Source organism: Triticum dicoccoides, chromosome 7B, assembly GCF_002162155.2.
Source record: "Triticum dicoccoides isolate Atlit2015 ecotype Zavitan chromosome 7B, WEW_v2.0, whole genome shotgun sequence".
Taxonomy (NCBI): Eukaryota; Viridiplantae; Streptophyta; class Magnoliopsida; order Poales; family Poaceae; genus Triticum; species Triticum dicoccoides.
In genome coordinates this window covers 134,793,622-134,814,844 of record NC_041393.1, presented here as the reverse complement: position 1 = coordinate 134,814,844, position 21,223 = coordinate 134,793,622, and the positions used below count along the sequence as shown (strand labels likewise).

At 45.8% G+C, this 21,223-nt stretch overlaps 1 protein-coding gene across 1 annotated transcript in view; it reads right to left on the bottom strand.

The window, feature by feature from the left end:
- Positions 1–15,410: 15,410 nt before the first annotated feature.
- LOC119340619 (proline--tRNA ligase, cytoplasmic-like) overlaps positions 15,411–21,223 on the bottom strand; it is a 7,964-nt gene continuing 2,151 nt past the window's right edge. Inside the window, exons 4-11 of the mRNA XM_037612538.1 lie at positions 18,713–18,900; positions 18,208–18,274; positions 17,654–17,776; positions 17,391–17,573; positions 16,440–16,727; positions 16,062–16,280; positions 15,869–15,962; positions 15,411–15,752 (exon numbers count right to left, since the gene is read on the bottom strand). Of these exons, the coding sequence (XP_037468435.1) occupies positions 15,688–15,752; positions 15,869–15,962; positions 16,062–16,280; positions 16,440–16,727; positions 17,391–17,573; positions 17,654–17,776; positions 18,208–18,274; positions 18,713–18,900 (1,227 nt within the window). The 3' untranslated portion in view covers positions 15,411–15,687. The remainder of the gene's footprint in view (positions 15,753–15,868; positions 15,963–16,061; positions 16,281–16,439; positions 16,728–17,390; positions 17,574–17,653; positions 17,777–18,207; positions 18,275–18,712; positions 18,901–21,223) is intronic.

Below are 21,223 nucleotides of genomic sequence, written 5' to 3'. Positions count from 1 at the left end.
TCTCCTCCTCGTGCTGACGGCTCTCGTGATGCAAAACCAAATGTTATTGGCCCCTTCTCCAACCTTGATGGCCTCATCACTTACATCTTGGTCCAAGGTGCCAAGGTAGATCATTCAGATAAGGATGCTGACACTAATGAAGCCCCAGCTCCTCCTTCGAAGCCACAGAAGCAAAAGAAGCTAAATGCTTCTAAATCTGCATCTCCAAAAGCTTTACGCGCGAAGCCTCTGGCCACTGCTCCTCCTGAAGCCAGTGTGCAGTCTGAAGATCAATCCCGTATCTCCAAGAAGACGGAGAAGAAAAAACAACTTGTCAGGCATACTGATCAAGCCTTGACTCCTGCCACCATTCTGCGTGAAGATCCCATTGATCTATCCAGTGATGAAGATCTTGCAGATGATGCCCTTGAGCAATTGATCAAGAGCAAGGAAGAAGCATAAATCTTCAACAACTTGCCTCTCTTTGATGTGGCAATCATTCATAGCTTCATTGATGAGTGGTTCGACACCCCCAACCTCAGCTTTGATGATCTGCAGCTTCCCATTGGCCTAAGTGTCACCTTTAATGGCGCCGTTGCTTCTGAGCTAGCTCTTGCTCAGCGCATTGTTGAGCTGAAGAACAAAATTGATTATGAAAAGGCTCAGTTCAAGAAGCACGTTGCGAAGCTCAGTGTGCAAGATGTCAAAAACTGCAAGATCATGCTGCATGATCTCAAAGAAGCCTTTCTCAAAAAGCGCCAAGAAGCTCAACGCTCTCGAGAGTGTATGAAGAATTTGGCTGATAAGTGTCTGCTTGCCTACAATGAGGCAGAGAAGCGAAAGTCACTTGGTCGTCCTGGCATTGACCCCAGGATGGCTGCAAAGAAAAAGAAGAAGCTCCCTGCTGACCAACCTGCACCTTCAAGCCAAGAAGCTCCTCGCATTATCTTCCCAAGCAGCATGACTGGCTCGGAGCCAAAGGTCACCACAACCACTTGTGAACAGAAGAAGACGAGGGTTGCCGAGGCTGAAGCCAGAAAAAGGAAGAATACTGAAGCCTCTGATGCTGCTCCCTCCAAGAAGAAGCGCAAGACCAAGAAAAATTGGGCTGCTCCCACAGAGCCTCTGGTTGTTGAACCCATCTCAGTGGTTCGACATGCGTCTGAAAATCAAGAAAGACAGATGATAGTTCATGAGCCTGCTCCCTCAGAGGCTCATAAAGCTAAAGATATTCCAGCAGCTGAACCCACCGCTGCTGAAGACATTGGTCATCATGACAATGTTGAAGATGATGAAGTTCTTCCTCAGATCGAACATGATGTGGTATCATCGCTTGTTCATACAAACAGCGAACTCATCAGCATTGGTCGTCCACTGACGCCAATTGCTCAGGATGCATCATGGGCTGATCACCCACAACTACAAGACTCCCCCAGTACTCCCCAACAACAACAACAAGCTACACCCCCGTGCAAGAAGAGGATGAAGACTTTCAGGCCCAGCCAACTCCATCTCCCAAGGCGTTGCCAGCATTTCACAGGCTTCGCAAAGGACAAAGGCCTCAAGTCCCTCTGTCGAGCGTTCCAGAAGGAGAAGTGCAACGTTCACCTGTTCCACGTCAAGTATTTTCTAAACCTGCTCCAACTGTGAATGTCTCCGAGTCTGAAGCACATACTGCTGAAGACATTCCGGCTGCATCAGCCGAAGAAAATCAAGAAGATGTGCGTGTCCCTACTCCCCCAGCAATTGAAGAAGAAGCAGTTCCTGATGTGAACGTGCCTGTGCCCGACCCTCCTGTTCGTCAAGAGGAGGTTGACAATGTTGAGACTGCCACCGCCAACGCAAATGAAGCCAATGACGTAGTCATGGCTGACGCTAATGTGGAGCTCGCACCAACTAGTGTGCCTGAAGCAAGTGTGGCCACTGAACCTTAAACAACTGAGGCTGCTGCACCTGAAGCCAATGAGACAATCGCTCCCGAAGCACCTATTGTGCAGCCTGACGCCTCAACTGTTGCCCCTGCTCCTGTTCTGCCACCAAGGCCTCACACAATTGAGCAAGCATATAGTCATGGTCAGCTTACCAATGTCCGATGGCCCATTCTGGAGCCTCCGCCTACTGCCTCAGGACCTTAATTTGACTATCATATTGAGCATAGGCCTCAGGTCCAGAAGCCAAAGCCTAGGTTGCCAAGGTTTCCAGGTACTGCAAACTCACCAGGGTCCTTCAATGCCAATGGCTTCAAAAGCCACAGTACCTTCTTTAACAGCGCCAAGAATCCCTACTCCAAGCCAAGGATATCATCAGACCGGTTCTGGAGCTATCAGCAGAGAAGCTATTACTCATGCGTACTATATGATCAAGGGCGCATTTTCCCTCATATGCGCCTTGATACAGAAGCCATTGCTGGACTGCCGTGCTTAGAAGAAGCACTTGATTGCTTTCGTGATGCTGGTCTGCTCCATTTTGTGACAGACAAAGAACATTGGAATGAAGAGCTATTGCTTCAATTCTATGCTACTCTACACATTCACGGCTACTACAGAGACATCAAGACATGGGTTCTCGAGTGGATGACTGGAAATGTTCATCATGAAGCCAAAGCTATGGATATCATCGAGCTTACAGGGCTAGCCACTCCTGGAGAACTATATGAACCTGACTGTCAGCTACACCGCAATGCAGTAGAGAGTATCTTCCATAAGCCAGAACCCAATATGAGCCAGATGTTGAGCATGATGAAGCCCTTGCCATCTGACGCTGAATATCCAACAGATTTCTTTGTTGAAGACCTTGAGTATCTACCTCGCACCATATATCATATCATCAGGCGAACTCTATGGCCTGTCAAAGGACATTCATCAGTGACCAAGCTTGAAGGAGCTATCAAGACTTTGGTCTTCTATATTATCAATGGCATCAGCTTCAACACTCAAGAGTTCTTCATCAGGCAACTTGCTGCTTCCGGCTCTGACCTATTTGGTCTGAAGTTTTATGCTCCATGGGTCATGCGCCTCATCAAGAGACACTCATCTGTCAACTATCAGCCCTCTACTCGCAATCATATGATCTTTCTGCCAGAGGTTTGTTGGAAATATGCCCTATAGGCAATAATAAAAGCATTATTATTATATTTCCTTGTTCATGATAATTGTCTTTTATTCATGCTATAATTGTATTATCCGGAAATCGTAATACACGTGTGAATACATAGACCACAATATGTCCCTAGTGAGCCTCTAGTTGACTAGCTCGTTGGTCAACAGATAGTCATGGTTTCCTGACTATGGACATTAGATGTCGTTGACAACGGGATCACATCATTAGGAGAATGATGTGATGGACAAGACCCAATCCTAAGCATAGCACAAGATCGTGTAGTTCGTTTTGCTAGAGCTTTTCCAATGTCAAGTATCTCTTCCTTAGACCATGAGATTGTGTAACTCCCGGATACCGTAGGAGTGCTTTGGGTGTACCAAACGTCACAACGTAACTGGGTGACTATAAAGGTGCACTGCAGGTATCTCCGAAAGTGTCTGTTGAGTTGACACGGATCGAGACTGGGATTTGTCACTCCGGATAACGGAGAGGTATCACTAGGCCCACTCGGTAGTGCATCATCATAATGAGCTCAAAGTGACCAAGTGTCTGGTCACGGGATCATGCATTACGGTACGAGTAAAGTGACTTGCCGGTAACGAGATTGAACGAGGTATTGGGATACCAACGATCGAATCTCGGGCAAGTAACATACCGACTGACAAAGGGAATAGTATACGGGGTTGCTTGAATCCTCGACATCGTGGTTCATCCGATGACATCATCGAGGAGCATGTGGGAGCCAACATGGGTATCCAGATCCCGCTGTTGGTTATTGACCGGAGAGCCGTCTCGGTCATGTCTGCATGTCTCCCGAACCCGTAGGGTCTACACACTTAAGGTTCGGTGACGCTAGGGTTATTAGGAAGACTTGTATGTGATTACCAAATGTTGTTCGGAGTCCCGGATGAGATCCCGGATGTCACGAGGAGTTCCGGAAGGGTCCGGAGGTAAAGATTTATATATGGAAAGTTGTCATGTGGACACCGGAAAGTTTCGGGGGCATATCGGTATTGTACCGGGGCCACCGGAGGGGTTCCGGGGGTCCACCGGGAGGGGCCACCCCTCTTGGTGGGCCACATGGGCCGCGTGGGGCAGGGAACCAGCCCCTGGAGGGCTGGGCGCCCCCCCCCCCCTTGGGCCCATGCGCCCAGGGTTGGGGGGGGAACCCTAAGGGGGGCGAACCCCCTTTGCTTGGGGGGCAAGCCCCCTCCCTGGCCGCTGCCCCCCTCTAGATCTCATCTAGAGGGGCCCGGCCCCCTTCCCCCTTCCCCTATAAATAGAGGGGCGAGGGGAGGGCTGAATACCTGATCCAAGGCGCAGCCCCTCCCCTCCCCAACACCTCTCCTCCTCTGTTGAGCGCTTGGCGAAGCCCTGTCGGAGTACTGCCTCTCCACCATCATCACGCCGTCGTGCTGCTGCTGGAGCCTTCTTCCTCAACCTCTCCTTCCCCCTTGCTGGATCAAGAAGGAGGAGACATCGTCCGTACCGTACGTGTGTTGAACGCGGAGGTGTTGTCCGTTCAGCACTTGGTCATCGGTGATTTGAATCACGGCGAGTACGACTCCATCATCACCGTTCCCTTGAACGCTTCCGCACGCGATCTACAAGTGGTATGTAGATGCAATCTCTCTCCCATGACTCGTTGCTTAGATGAACTCATAGATGGATCTTGGTGAAACCGTAGGAAAAATTTTAATTTTCTGCAACGTTCCCCAACAGTGGCATCATGAGCTAGGTCTATGCGTAGTTCTCTATTGCACGAGTAGAACACAATTTTGTTGTGGGCGTAGATCTTGTCAACTTGCTTGCCGCTACTAGTCTTTTCTTGCTTCAGCGGCATTGTGGGATGAAGCGGCCCGGACCGACCTTACACGTACGCTTACGTGAGACAGGTTTCACCGACTGACATGCACTAGTTTCATAAGGTGGCTAGCGGGTGTCTGTCTCTCCTACTTTAGTTGGAGTGGATTAGATGAAAAGGGTCCTTATGAAGGGTAAATAGAAGTTGACAAAATCACGTTGTGGTTATTCGTAGGTAAGAAAACATTCTTGCTAGAACCCAATTGCAGCCACGTAAAAGATGCAACAACAATTAGAGGACGTCTAACTTGTTTTTGCAGCAATTGTCATGTGATGTGATATGGCCAGAAGTTGTGATGAATGATGAATGATATATTGTGATGTATGAGATCATGTTCTTGTAATAGGAATCACGACTTGCATGTCGATGAGTATGACAACCGGCAGGAGCCATAGGAGTTGTCTTTATTTTTTGTATGACCCGCGTGTCATTGAAGAACACCATGTAAATTACTTTACTTTATTGCTAAACGCGTTAGCCATAGAAGTAGAAGTAGTCGATTGGCGTGACAACTTCATGAAGACACAATGATGGAGATCATGATGATGGAGATCATGGTGTCATGCCGGTGACGAAGATGATCATGGAGCCCCGAAGATGGAGATCGAAGGAGCTATATGATATTGGCCATATCATGTCACTATTATATAATTGCATGTGATGTTTATTATGTTTATGCATCTTGTTTACTTAGAACAACGGTAGTAAATAAGATGATCCCTTATAATAATTTCAAGAAAGTGTTCCCCCTAACTGTGCACCGTTGCTAAAGTTCGTCGTTTCGAAGCACCACGTGATGATCGGGTGTGATAGATCCTTACGTTCACATACAACGGGTGTAAGACAGATTTACACATGCAGAACACTTAGGGTTAACTTGACGAGCCTAGCATGTACAGACATGGCCTCGGAACACAGAGACCGAAAGGTCGAACATGAGTCGTATGGAAGATACGATCAACATGGAGATGTTCACCGATGATGACTAGTCCGTCTCACGTGATGATCGGACACGGCCTAGTCGACTCGGATCGTGTAACACTTAGATGACTAAAGGGATGTCTAATCTGAGTGGGAGTTCATTAAATAATTTGACTAGATGAACTTAATTATCATGAACTTAGTCTAAAACTTTTGCAAAATATGTCTTGTAGATCAAATGGCCAACGCTCATGTCAACATGAACTTCAACGCGTTCCTAGAGAAAACCAAGCTGAAAGATGATGGCAGCAACTACTTGGACTGGGTCCGGAACCTGAGGATCATCCTCATAGCAGCCAAGAAAGATTATGTCCTAGATGCACCGCTAGGTGAAGCACCCATCCCAGAGAACCAAGACGTTATGAACACTTGACAATCACGCGCTGATGATTACTCCCTCGTTCAGTGCGGCATGCTTTACAGCTTAGAACCGGGGCTCCAAAAGCGTTTTGAGAAGCACGGAGCATATGAGATGTTCGAGGAGCTGAAAATGGTTTTCCAAGCTCATGCCCGGGTCGAGAGATATGAAGTCTCCGACAAGTTCTAGAGTTGTAAGATGGAGGAAAACAGTTCTGTCAGTGAGCACATACTCAAAATGTCTGGGTTGCACAACCGCCTATCCCAGTTGGAGATCAATCTCCCGGAAGAGGCGGTCATTGCCAAAATCCTTCAGTCGCTCCCACCGAGCTACAAGAGCTTTGTGTTGAACTACAATATGCAGGGGATGGTAAAGACCATTCCTGAAGTATTCTCAATGCTGAAGTCAGCAGAGGTTGAAATCAAGAAAGAACATCAAGTGTTGATGGTCATAAGACCACTAAGTTCAAGAAGGGCAAGGGTAATAAGAACTTCAAGAAGGACGGCAAAGATGTTGCCGCGCCCGGTAAGCCAGTTGCCGGGAAGAAATCAAAGAATGGACCCAAGCCTGAGACTGAGTGCTTTTATTGCAAGGGGAAGGGTCACTGGAAGCGGAACTGCCCCAAATACTTAGCGGACAAGAAGGCCGGCAACACTAAAGGTATATTTGATATACATGTAATTGATGTGTACCTTACCAGTACTCGTAGTAACTCCTGGGTATTTGATACCGGTGCCGTTGCTCACATTTGTAACTCACAGCAGGAGCTGCGGAATAAGCGGAGACTGGCAAAGGACAAGGTGACGATGCGCGTCGGGAATGGTTCCAAGGTAGATGTGATCGCCGTCGGCACGCTACCTCTACATTTACCCACGGGATTAGTTATGAACCTCAATAATTGTTATTTAGTGCCAAGTTTGAGCATGAACATTGTATCTGGATCTCGTTTGATACGAGATGGCTACTCATTTAAATCTGAGAATAATGGTTGTTCTATTTATATGAGACATATGTTTTATGGTCATGCCCCGATGGTCAATGGTTTATTCTTAATGAATCTCGAACGTAATGTTACACACATTCATAGCGTGAATACCAAAAGATGTAAAGTTGATAACGATAGTCCCACATACTTGTGGCACTACCGCCTTGGTCACATTGGTGTCAAGCGCATGAAGAAGCTCCATGCTGATGGACTTTTAGAGTCTCTCGATTATGAATCATTTGACACATGCGAACCATGCCTCATGGGCAAAATGACCAAGACCCCGTTCTCTGGAACAATGGAACGAGCAACCAACTTATTGGAAATCATACATACTGATGTGTGTGGTCCAATGAGCGTTGAGGCTAGCGGAGGATATCATTATGTTCTCACTCTCACTGATGACTTCAGTAGATATGGGTATGTCTACTTGATGAAACATAAGTCTGAGACCTTTGAAAAGTTCAAGGAATTTCAGAATGAAGTAGAGAATCAACGCGACCGAAAGATAAAATTCTTACGATCGGATCGTGGAGGAGAATATTTAAGTCACGAATTTGGTACACACTTAAGAAAATGTGGAATCGTTTCACAACTTACGCCGCCTAGAACACCTCAGCGTAACGGTGTGTCCGAATGTCGTAATCGCACTCTATTGGATATGGTGCGATCTATGATGTCTCTTACCGATTTACCACTATCATTTTGGGGATACGCTCTAGAGACAGCTACATTCACTTTAAATAGGGCACCGTCTAAATCCGTTGAGACGACACCATATGAATTATGGTTTGGGAAGAAACCTAAGCTATCGTTTCTAAAAGTTTGGGGATGCGATGCTTATGTCAAGAAACTTCAACCTGAAAAGCTTGAACCCAAGTCGGAAAAATGTGTCTTCATAGGATACCCTAAGGAAACCATTGGGTATACCTTCTACTTAAGATCCGAAGGCAAGATCTTTGTTGCCAAGAACGGATCCTTTCTGGAAAAAGAGTTTCTCTCGAAAGGAGTAAGTGGGAGGAAAGTAGAACTCGATGAAGTACTACCTCTTGAACCAGAAAGTAGTGCAGCTCAGGAAAATGTTCCTGTGGTTCCTACACCGACTGGAGAGGAAATTAATGATGATGATCAAGGTACTTCTGATCAAGTTGCTACTGAACTTCGTAGGTCCACAAGGACACGTTCCACACCAGAGTGGTATGGCAACCATGTCCTGGAAATCATGTTGTTAGACAACGGTGAACCTTCCAACTATGAAGAAGCGATGGCGGGCCCAGATTCCAACAAATGGCTAGAAGCCATGAAATCCGAGATAGAATCCATGTATGAAAACAAAGTATGGACTTTGACTGACTTGCCCGATGATCGGCGAGCGATAGAAAACAAATGGATCTTTAAGAAGAAGACGGACGCGGATGGTGATGTCACCATCTATAAAGCTCGACTTGTCGCTAAGGGTTATCGGCAAGTTCAAGGGATTGACTACGATGATACTTTCTCTCCCGTAGCGAAGCTTAAGTCCGTCCGAATCATGTTAGCAATTGCCGCATACTATGATTATGAGATATGGCAGATGGACGTCAAAACGGCATTCCTTAACGGGCATCTTAAGGAAGAACTGTATATGATGCAGCCGGAGGGTTTTGTCGATCCTAAGAATGCTAACAAAGTATGCAAGCTCCAGCGATCCATTTATGGGCTGGTGCAAGCATCTCGGAGTTGGAACATTCGCTTTGATGAGATGATCAAAGCGTTTGGGTTTATGCAGACTTATGGAGAAGCCTGCGTTTACAAGAAAGTGAGTGGGAGCTCTGTAGCATTTCTCATATTATATGTAGATGACATACTTTTGATGGGAAATGATATAGAATTCTTGGACAGCATTAAGGCCTACTTGAATAAGTGTTTTTCAATGAAGGACCTTGGAGAAGCTGCATATATATTGGGCATCAAGATCTATAGGGATAGATCGAGACGCCTCATAGGTCTTTCACAAAGCACATACCTTGATAAGATTTTGAAGAAGTTCAAAATGGATCAGTCCAAGAAAGGGTTCTTGCCTGTACTGCAAGGTGTGAGATTGAGCTCGGCTCAATGCCCGACCACGGCAAAAGATAAAGAAGAGATGAGCGTCATCCCCTATGCCTCAGCCATAGGATCTATTATGTATGCCATGCTGTGTACCAGACCTGATGTAAACCTTGCCGTAAGTTTGGTAGGTAGGTACCAAAGTAATCCCAGCAAGGAACACTGGACATCGGTCAAGAATATCCTGAAGTACCTGAAAAGGACAAAGGACATGTTTCTCATTTATGGAGGTGATGAAGAGCTCATCGTAAAGGGTTACGTCGACGCTAGCTTCGGCACAAATCTGGATGACTCTAAGTCACAAACCGGATACGTGTATATGTTGAATGGTGGAACAGTAAGCTGGTGCAGCTGCAAGCAGAGCATCGTGGGGGGATCTACATGTGAAGCGGAGTACATGGCAGCCTCGGAGGTAGCGCATGAAGCAATTTGGGTGAAGGAGTTCATCACCGACCTAGGAGTCATACCCAATGCGTCGGGGCCGATCAAACTCTTCTGTGACAACACTAGAGCTATTGCCATTGCCAAGGAGCCCAGGTTTCACAAGAAGACCAGGCACATCAAGCTTCGCTTCAACTCCATCCGTGAAAATGTTCAAGATGGAGACATAGATATTTGCAAAGTACATACGGATCTAAATGTCGCAGATCCGTTGACTAAACCTCTCTCGCGAGCAAAACATGATCAACACCAGAACTCTATGGGTGTTCGATTCATCACAATGTAACTAGATTATTGACTCTAGTGCAAGTGGGAGACTGTTGGAAATATGCCCTAGAGGTAATAATAAAAGCATTATTATTATATTTCCTTGTTCATGATAATTGTCTTTTATTCATGCTATAATTGTATTATCCGGAAATCGTAATACACGTGTGAATACATAGACCACAATACGTCCCTAGTGAGCCTCTAGTTGACTAGCTCGTTGGTCAACAGATAGTCATGGTTTCCTGACTATGGACATTAGATGTCGTTGACAACGGGATCACATCATTAGGAGAATGATGTGATGGACAAGACCCAATCCTAAGCATAGCACAAGATCGTGTAGTTCGTTTTGCTAGAGCTTTTCCAATGTCAAGTATCTCTTCCTTAGACCATGAGATTGTGTAACTCCCGGATACCGTAGGAGTGCTTTGGGTGTACCAAACGTCACAACGTAACTGGGTGACTATAAAGGTGCACTGCAGGTATCTCCGAAAGTGTCTGTTGAGTTGACACGGATCGAGACTGGGATTTGTCACTCCGGATAACGGAGAGGTATCACTGGGCCCACTCGGTAGTGCATCATCATAATGAGCTCAAAGTGACCAAGTGTCTGGTCACGGGATCATGCATTACGGTATGAGTAAAGTTACTTGCCGGTAACGAGATTGAACGAGGTATTGGGATACCAACGATCGAATCTCGGGCAAGTAACATACCGACTGACAAAGGGAATAGTATACGGGGTTGCTTGAATCCTCGACATCGTGGTTCATCCGATGACATCATCGAGGAGCATGTGGGATCCAACATGGGTATCCAGATCCCGCTGTTGGTTATTGACCGGAGAGCCGTCTCGGTCATGTCTGCGTGTCTCCCGAACCCGTAGGGTCTACACACTTAAGGTTCGGTGACGCTAGGGTTATTAGGAAGACGTGTATGTGATTACCGAATGTTGTTCGGAGTCCCGGATGAGATCCCGGACGTCACGAGGAGTTCCGGAAGGGTCCGGAGGTAAATATTTATATATGGGAAGTTGTCATGCGGACACCGGAAAGTTTCGGGGGCATATCGGTATTGTACCGGGGCCACCGGAGGGGTTCCGGGGGTCCACCGGGAGGGGCCACCCCTCTTGGTGGGCCACATGGGCCGCGTGGGGCAGGGAACCAGCCCCTGGAGGGCTGGGCGCCCCCTCCCCCTTGGGCCCATGCGCCTAGGGTTGGGGGGGAACCCTAAGGGGGGCGCACCCCCTTTGCTTGGGGGGCAAGCCCCCTCCCTGGCCGCCCCCCCCCCCTAGATCTCATCTAGAGGGGCCCGGCCCCCTTCCCCCTTCCCCTATAAATAGAGGGGCGAGGGGAGGGCTGAATACCTGATCCAAGGCGCAGCCCCTCCCCTCCCCAACACCTCTCCTCCTCCGTTGAGCGCTTGGCGAAGCCCTGTCGGAGTACTGCCTCTCCACCATCATCACGCCGTCGTGCTACTGCTGGAGCCTTCTTCCTCAACCTCTCCTTCCCCCTTGCTGGATCAAGAAGGAGGAGACATCGTCCGTACCGTACGTGTGTTGAACGTGGAGGTGTTGTCCGTTCAGCACTTGGTCATCGGTGATTTGAATCACGGCGAGTACGACTCCATCATCGCCGTTCCCTTGAACGCTTCCGCACGCGATCTACAAGTGGTATGTAGATGCAATCTCTCTCCCATGACTCGTTGCTTAGATGAACTCATAGATGGATCTTGGTGAAACCGTAGGAAATTTTTTAATTTTCTGCAACGTTCCCCAACAAGGTTGATATGTCAGTTGAAGCTATATACTCTGACCCTACCAAGAGGCCTCTTTGTCTTCAGAATGCTGAGCACCAAAGCTTCACTCAGCCTATTGAACGTGTTCAAGCAGCGCCACGAATCTATCTATTGGCTAGAGACACTCGTCTGCCTCATCGAGCACCCACTGAAGCCACTGAAAGCACCATTGCACAAAGGCCTCGGAAGCGTTCTCGCGTTCTCAATGACCGAGAACTTCTTGTGGCCCTTCATCAGAAACAGGATAAGCATCATTTCTGGCTCAAGAGACAGATGCAAAGCCTCTTGGTGGATGTCAATCGCATTCGCAACCTTGCCACCAAGAATGCCTTTGTTGCTCATGAAACTTGTCGGCGATCATGGAAGAGTTTGACCCTGCTCAGTGCTGAAGCTGATCTTCAAGACGATGGCTTCAATGAAAGATTCCATTTTGACTCCACTCCTCCACGGACTGCTGTCCTGCGTCGTACTCCATCTCTTGAAGACTCCGAATATTCTTCCTCCGCGACAATGGTAAATGCCAGAGTGATCGATGATGAAGATGATGCTACTTCACCACCTCCTACTACTACGCGCATCGACACTGCACCAAGTTCATCCGCACCGCCACCCAACGACGATAACCCTGCTGCTTCACCTACTCATGTTGACGAGTAGATGCTCTATGTCTTCAAACCTTTTTGGTCCTTACTGACAAAAGGGGGAGAAGCGTATGAGTTGATAGTCTTCAAGCGGGTTCATATGGGCGGTTGCATTATATTTTGCTGCGTGCTTACAACTCTTGCCTTTTGAAACATTTGGTTCTCTGAGTTGTAACACCTAAACTTGATGGTCATCTACTACTTATTTGCTTTACTGTGATGCGATGATAAATTCCGCATGTGCTATGATAACCTCCACACTTAGATCATTCTGCAGACGTCCATTTTTCATTATGCATGTCATTCTACTTGCTATATCAGTTCATGCATGATGAATTATCTTCATAAGTTGAAGTGGATCTCCACAAGTACAACCTGCCATGTGCATTTGCATTCCAAAAGCAAATTACTTACATGCACATCTTCAGGGGGAGCCCTTGCAACTTCCTATCCTTACAATTTCACGTATTTATCCCCGTTGAAAACTTCAACCAGTTTGTCATCAATCACCAAAAAGGGGGAGATTGTAAGTGCATCTAGTGCCACCCTAGTTGGTTTTGGAGTATTGACGACAAAGTTGGTTGAGGGACTAATGCGTTTGTGAGAATTGCAGGATAACGCAGGTAGTGTCCCTCGTTGATTCGGTTTACCTACCGAAGATGACCCCTAAAAATGTATGAAGACATTGAAGACAATGGTGGTATGAGAAGATATTCATATTGAAGACTATGACATGAGAAGACATTGCGTGAAGACTATGGAGCGCGAAGACTGTGTGGATTCGTTGCTTCCCTTTCTTCTTTGTTGAGTCATAGGAACCACCGTACTGTTAAGTGGGGTCCAAGTGAACTAAGTCAGAGTGACTGAAGTGATGCTCAACTCAAATCCTATGTCTTCGAGCGAAGACAATGAGAGCAAACCTTATCCAGAGCTGGATGAGTCAGCTTTGCTTGTAGCCCAAGTAAAGTTGTCGCGTGTGTTTGAAATCTAACCGTTGGAACACGTGTCAGTTCCTTAGTGACCCAGGGTCATTTTGGACAAATCAGGTCGGGTTGCCTAGTGGCTATAAATAGCCCACCCCCTACACCATAAATTGGTGGCTGCTCAGAGTTAGTATACGGCTTTTGTCGTTTGAGAGCAACCCACCTCGAAGCATTTGAGAGAGAAAAATCCTTGCGAGGACAAAGCCCAAACACCCAGAGCCAAAGAGTATTAGGCATCACTGAAGTCTTTCTGTCTGTGTGACCTGAAGACTTATTACACTTGAGGATTGTGAATCCTCCAACCGGTTAGGCGTCGCGTTCTGAGCATCCAAGAGTCATTGTGGATTGCCGGGTGAACGAAGTCTGTGAAGGTTCGGAAGTCTACCTTGAAGACTTACCAGAGTGATTGGGCGAGGACTAAGTGTCCTTAGCTCAAGGGGAATAAGGTGAAGACACAGTCTTCTGAGTTGAATCTCAGCCTCCCTAACCAGACGTACAGTTGTCACAGCAACTGGAACTGGTCCAACAAATCCTGTGTCTTCAACAAGCAACTGGTTCTATCTCTTCCCTCCTTTACTTTGAGTTTGTCTTCGTGAAGTCATTGCTTATCTGTCTTATCTGATTGACTTCATTGCTTGACTACTATTGTTGATTGGCTTCATACTATCTTCCATCCTGATCCTACTACCTAGCTGCTATTAGTCTGCGTACGTTAACGCTATTGCATACTTGACTATGGCTTGCTTGTTGTAGTTTATCTTCCGCTGCATATCAATTAGGTTATTTCTATTGTTCGTCTTCGAAACTTCCACGTTTTGAAGACTTTGATAAAAATCGCCTATTCACCCCCCTCTAGTCGATAACTAGCACTTTCATATACGTTGTCGAGTAGGGAGTCGTGGGCCTGGGCTTAGTCCCATGATTGAGTCACATCCGTTAACGACTCGTTAATTAATTAACCATTCATGACCATCAAAAGTATAGCACAAGCATAGGTCTGAGCTCGGCTTGAATCATTCACGAAACACGATACACACGCATGACGCAAGGTGGGCGGCGGCGAAGGAGGAGTGCATGTGTACCACTCCTCTTCTCAAGCTCCAAATGGTAAGTGGTAAAGCAACCCATATAAAGGGGCCTCAACTCTCCTCAAGTTGGGAAGTGGTACTGAACTTCACACCACTTATCATGCACCTAGATGGGTCTTAGAGATTAACCACGAATTATTGTCTTATATGGCCAAGGCCCATCTACAGTTCAACAATGGGGACCTAGGCGACCTTTTTCCATTTTGAGAAAACATTGCCTGTTTTTTTGTTCTCTCACTTTTTTTTTGTGTTTTTCAATGATTTTAATAGTTTTTCTTTGGCTATTTCCTATATTTTTTTGGTTTCTTTGTTTTATCTTCTTTTCCCTTTGTTCTTCTCTTTATATTTTTTTAGTTTTCACATGCTAATTCATGAATACGTTTAAAAACATGTTTTTTGAAAGACTTTGAACTTTTTTTAAAAAATCACAATTTTTTTAATTCATGAACATTTTTTAATTAGTGAATATTTTTAAAGTTCATGAACATGTACATTATTTAAATTTTCATTTTTTCAAACTCATGTACATTATTTGAAATCCACAAATTTTAAATTCCCATTCGTTTTATAAAAATTCATATTTTAGATTTGCAATATTTTTAAAAATCCAACCATTCCATGATTCATGTGTTGGCCCATGTGAGCCTTATAACACTAATTCCCTTAAAAAATAATTCCATTATTTCAGCGTGGAATGAGAGCTCTCAAGGGGCTCATACAACCACCATCTGCTGACACCGAGGCCGAAACATGGAAGGACTCCACAACCATGCACCTAACAACTTCACTTTTATCTCAGAAAAATATTGTCTTCAGTAGCAGGCAAACACAATATATGAACGAAAGAACATAACATAATTTAAACCCAAGCCAACATAGAAAAAAGAGTTAATCCCATGGGTGAAGGACGGCGTGGCGAAGCGCACGTTAACCTCTAGTAATAAGCAACACCGCATGCTAAATATGTGTGCGTGTGTGCGTGTGCGGGTGCGGGAACTCCAAGGTTGCAGGTCTATTCAAAATCAATGGGCTCCCCAAATGGCAAGGAATGGCGAAAAAATCCCAGCATGGCAGGCGGTATCATCTACCATGGCACACACGGAGAAGATTCAATCAATAGCTGCGGCCCCAAAACGACCAGGTCTTGGCGGGCTTTCCAGAAGCAAAGCACACAGTTCCTGAAATTTCAGCGCAAAATACCTCACGCAGATGATCAGAGCCACGAGCATCAGCAAAACAAAAACCTAAAACGTAGTCCACATGTACTGAAATATTAGGAAATCCGATACCATACCTTCTGGAAGATCTGGTTGATCGAATGGAGCACACAATGTTTTGGCAGAGCCGAGATCGCCTTCGGTCCGAGCTCTCACGTCCTTCTCAACCTCCTGCACCAAAGGCAAGAAACTCAATGACAAACATGCTGAGCGGAAAGCCTATTTACAACGATGCAGAATATAATATATGTGGAGAAGGCCTTCAGCTACCTCTTCCTCGCACCATGGAGCCAAGATCAGCTTCTTGTCATTCAAAGCTGCTGTGAATTCGTCCCAAGTGTGGACGACTTCAATGCAAGCGTCTCTCTTCTGCTTGGCTGTTTCAAACAAGCTATCTTGAATCCCATCCAGCAACACCTTTACATGCTCAACCAAATCGGTCGAAGGAATATCAACCTTTGCACCATTGTCTCGGCGGACGACGCGCACCTGAAAAGACAGAAGGCTGTGCTTAAATTACCCGCAGAATAAATGTTCATGAAGATGACAAGTTAAACGCGACAAGATGAGAAGTAAATCCTTGTTAACTCTGTAAAAAACCGAATGCTGACAAATCCTTTCAGATCTTTCAGAAGGTTGTGCTTAAACCTGCTTGTTTGCCAGATCTTTCACATCTATCTCGATTCTTAGGGGAACACCTTTCATTGCCCAGTGAGAATATTTCCATTCAGGAGCGTGGTTCTCACGAGCATCCAAGTCTGCACGAATCCCAGCTTGGTTTAGAGTGTATACAATCGTCCCACACACTCCTTTAATAGCAGCCGTGTCCGCATCCTCTAATAATGGATCAGGAATAACGATGACCTGGATAGGTGCCACCCTTGGTGGTAGCACTAAGCCCTTGTCATCCCCATGGGTCATCACCATCACCCCAATCTGCAAGATCATAACTGCTGCATATCAGATATGCGAACATAATTTAGGTGGGAACACTTCAGACGGGATATTTCAGACACAAAATAATTGTACAATGTAATACATTTTCCTACAATATACAAACACCCCATGATATTCACAAAATTACCACAGATGGTTATGGACAGCCCTTTGCATTAGCACCAAAAGCTAGTGCTAATTCTCGATTTGATGGGAAAACAAAAGAGAACACTAACTATATTAGTTACCGGTACAAAGAATTATGCAGAACTGTGGCAATATCAAAAACGTTTTTTGTCTTGAAAAATACACCCAGATGTACACCAGCATTCCCCACCTTACCAGTTCCTTTTTATTGATATGCAAATGCTTTGGCAGTGCTAACAGAATACTTTTGAAATAAAGTAGCTATTTATGTATAGAATCAACACCATGTATGTCATAAATGCCATGTACCTATTTTGCCACCTGCTGTTCTTACAAAGTGAACTTATAAGTTAATCAAATAATTTACATCAACCAGCGAGATGTCTAATCAGGCAAGTACAATAATCTGTATAATATGGAAGCATCATTGTCATTTCCAACACTTCAGCATTCAGAAGAAAAGTTAAACAGAGAAAAGAAAAGGAAACCCATATCAAGTAGGAAAATAAGAATTACCGAGCGGGTGGTGTACGCCCAAGAATTCTGCCACACCAAGGACCTTTTATCTTTCTTATTCTTCTTTTTTTGAGTGGGATCATTCTCACCCTCGAAAAAGATTTCAAACATCTTTGCAAAGTTTTGACCAAGACAATTTGAAGTTGCAGCTTGTATACCACGGCCAGTGTTTGGAATGAAGGCCTGAAAATAAAGAAACCGCTTGCCTTATTACTAGGGCAGCTTTAAGAAAGCTAGATGTAGCAAAGTTCTCATGTCAATACCTCAACACTAGTTGTATAAAGTCCACCAGCGAATTTTTCCATCTCACTTTTCCTCCCTTTGGACACTGGAACTGCTAAAAATTCTTCATATATCCTTCGGTAGAGTTCCAATATATGGAGAACCTGATAAAATTGTGAACATTAAAATTCCCCATGTAGGTTGGCATAGAATCATTTTACCAAACAAACCTTATAATGAACACTGCAGTATTGCATTCATTCGAGTCTGCCTTTGATATGAGGACTTGAGCAACTAGTTATTGGGAAAAATTACTTAAAATAAGATTATTTGTATTTGAGATATGAAAGAATCATGTTATGAGTTTCAACTTTCCAGTGATGTAATTTACGAAACAGTGATAAACTCTTTTATCCATAATAGACGTTTCATATCTTATAGCTTCATACGCTAAACCAACCCAGTGAACCAGCTCTAGTTCAGACCAGCCATTTGTTCCCTTCGTAATTCATATTGGGTTAAAACTAACCCAGTGAACCAGCTCTAGTTCATAACAAACCAGTATTAAAATAGTGCATAAATAAGTAGTTAATACCTCTTCATCTGACTCCTCTTTAGTTGCAAAAACTGTATGCCCTTCTTGCCAAAGAAATTCGCGGCTCCTGAGAAGAACAGTTGCAGAATGTTTAATTCAGGCAGTTGACGAGAGAATTTTATGTGGGTAAAAAAGGCTGAATGGATGCAGCCATCATCATGTGCCTTTGCAGAAACACAAGGTGCATGGAATTTGCTTTATTTCACTATATTGAAGATTTTTTTAAAAATTGTCATAGTTCTTGAGTTAGTGAGCATCAGATTGCTATTGTAGCACAACGGTATGATTGGTGGTTGTAGATACCATATAAGGTTGGAATTATAGAGTAACCGGGCTGCAACAATTCCCTGAAAGTCCAAGTTGCACGAGTCTATTTACCAATCTTCCTTTGGTCCTTTCGTTCAAAATGTTAGGGCACAAATCGGAATGTTGACATTCGAGCAGAGTTGGCAACAAAGTATTTGCTAGAGAGCTATTCTATGATTCAAAGAAACAGATGAGCTACCTTATTAAAGGAATTGGATTGCTACACTCCCATCGAACAACGCTGCACCACTGGTTGCATCTCAAAGGTAAGTTACGATGGCTTCTTATCCATTTAGCGAAGTATGGATACATGACCGTCTCACTCGTGGGACGGATTGCAATAGGAGCTTCCAGCTCAGAATTTCCTGTTTTAGTAACCCATGCCACCTGGAAAACAAATTAATAGTTTACTTAGTACTTGCCTTTTTACATAACTGACCAAAGGGCAATAAGAGAATGGATAAAGCATCAAACATAAGCTTAATAAAAATATGACACGGCTTATTAGGATCATCGCACACATTTAATTAAAGGAATAACATATTTCATGAAGCACTGATGGACTCAAAGCCGCTCGGAAATTGTTTTAAAAAAAATGACAGCTGCCAACAATCACAGGCTTGCAGCTACTGATTTACACAATTTTATTGGTTTGACTGAACTCTGGTGGAAGTTGCTTGAGAGGCAGTGACACGTGTCGCAAATAAGCCTCATAGCCAGCAGCAAACTAGTTTGGAGTTTTGACAGGTTGACAGGACACATTCTTCATTAATCATCCATTCAAGGTCTTCTATAAAGGGATATTAGCAAGTTCGTTGAATTTAAATTGTCTTTACAACAACAACCTTTCCTAAGTACAACAGCTTCCCGGTTCTTCTGGGCTGGCGAGGGGGATAAGCAGAAATATCACATGGTGAGCTGGCCTGACATCAGCAAACCCAAAGACCAGGGTGGCCTTGGGATCCTATCCTCCAGGCGGATGAACATCGCTCTCCTGGCGCGTTGGCTTTGGCGGATTGCCAATGGGGAAGGGGGGCTTTGGCTTACCATCATCCGCAATAAATACCTCCGCGGACAGCCTTTTGCCTTCTGTCAGCGCTCCGGTGGATCCCAGTTTTGGCAGGCTGTGATCCAGCTCGGCAGCTCCTTCCTGTTCTCCGTATTGGTACCTCCATTGAGGTGGGTTCTGGGTCCGCGACGCTGTTCTGGTTTGACCGGTGGCTGGGGGACTCCCCCCCCCCCCCCGGGCCGCCCGTTTCCCGGAGCTATTCTCCATTGCGGTTGACCCTCGGGTCTCCGTCGAGTCGGCCCTTTTGACTTAGGGCGGCTCGTCTTCCGTCGCCCCTTCGGTCCTCTCGAGGTTGCCGCTTGGGACGCTCTCCTCCAGGCCATCGCCCTCCAGCCTTTGGATCTGGATGGCGCGCCTGACTCCGTGTCATGGCGTCTGGAGCCTTCGGGACGGTTCTCCACGAAGTCCCTTTATCCGGCCATTGCTCCTTCTCAGGCCCCTGAGCCTTAGCCTGATCTGGGACATCCGCTTGCTGTTGAAGATCCGGATCTTCTTGTGGCAGTAGATCCGGGGCCACCTACCCTCTGGGGTTGAGGTCCTGAAGCGCAATGGCCCGGGTGATGGGATGTCCATTATGTGGCACGGTTGAGGATGCCAACCACATCTTCTTCTCGTGCGTCTCGGCCCAATTCCTGTGGGCTTGCTTCCGCGAGACGGTCAGTGGTCGTTGGTGCAACACCAACTTCCAGGACCTGCTGGCGGAAATCCAAGCCTCCGCCCCCCGTCACCGCCACATTAGGTGGCTGCGTGTGGGGTCCTTTCCTGGACTCTCTAGACCATTCGCAACAAGCTTGTCATCCAAAAAACGCCTCTTCGACGTGCGACTGACGCAATCTTCAAATTGTGTGGTTACTTGCAGCTTTGGCGGCCGCTTAGCCGGCCCCGGGACCGGGACGCCATCGACACCCTCCTCGCCGACCTCCGCGCGATGGCCTTCCGAGTGGCGCCTCCTCTCCCGCCCCCACCCCCGGAGCCCGACTAGGCTTGCGCCTTCTCCCTGAGATGCTGGATGTGTTCCGCGCCTTGCGATCCGGCACTTCTGTGCCTTGTGTTTTTTATGTTTTCAGGGCTTGTTGAGCTGTGCCCTCAGCATTAACCCAGATTGTACTCTGTGTTCTCGTGGACTCCTAGTGTGTGTGTGTGTGTGTGTGTGTTGTGGACCTATGTTGGATGTTTGGCTTGGGCGGTTTGCTTTATATATAAAGCGGGGCGAAAGCCTTTTTCGGTAAGTACAACAGCTTCATAAGGATTAAGGTGCTCAGGGAGTTTCTTCATGAGACTTGTGCGCCAAATTCCACAAATGAATATGAGTGGTTCAGGTCCAGTTACCTCACATTTAACCAAAAGAAGAGAGAAAGAAAAAGGAAACAGTGGCATCCTTCACATGATTCATAAAGCTCTGGTTTTCTGGTACCCCTTAGGAATTCTATTAGAACCAAACACTTCTTGTGGGCAGTGTCCAAACCAAAAGAAGAAGAAAAAAAGAAAAATAATAACAATTTAACTTTCCAGCATCATCAGTGGCGGAGCCAGAAACTCAATATAAAGGGGGCCAAACATGTTATATAATGTTAGACGGGGCCAAATCTTCTAAATCTTGCTAATTATGTTTGAAAAATGGACAATTAGGAGCACATATAG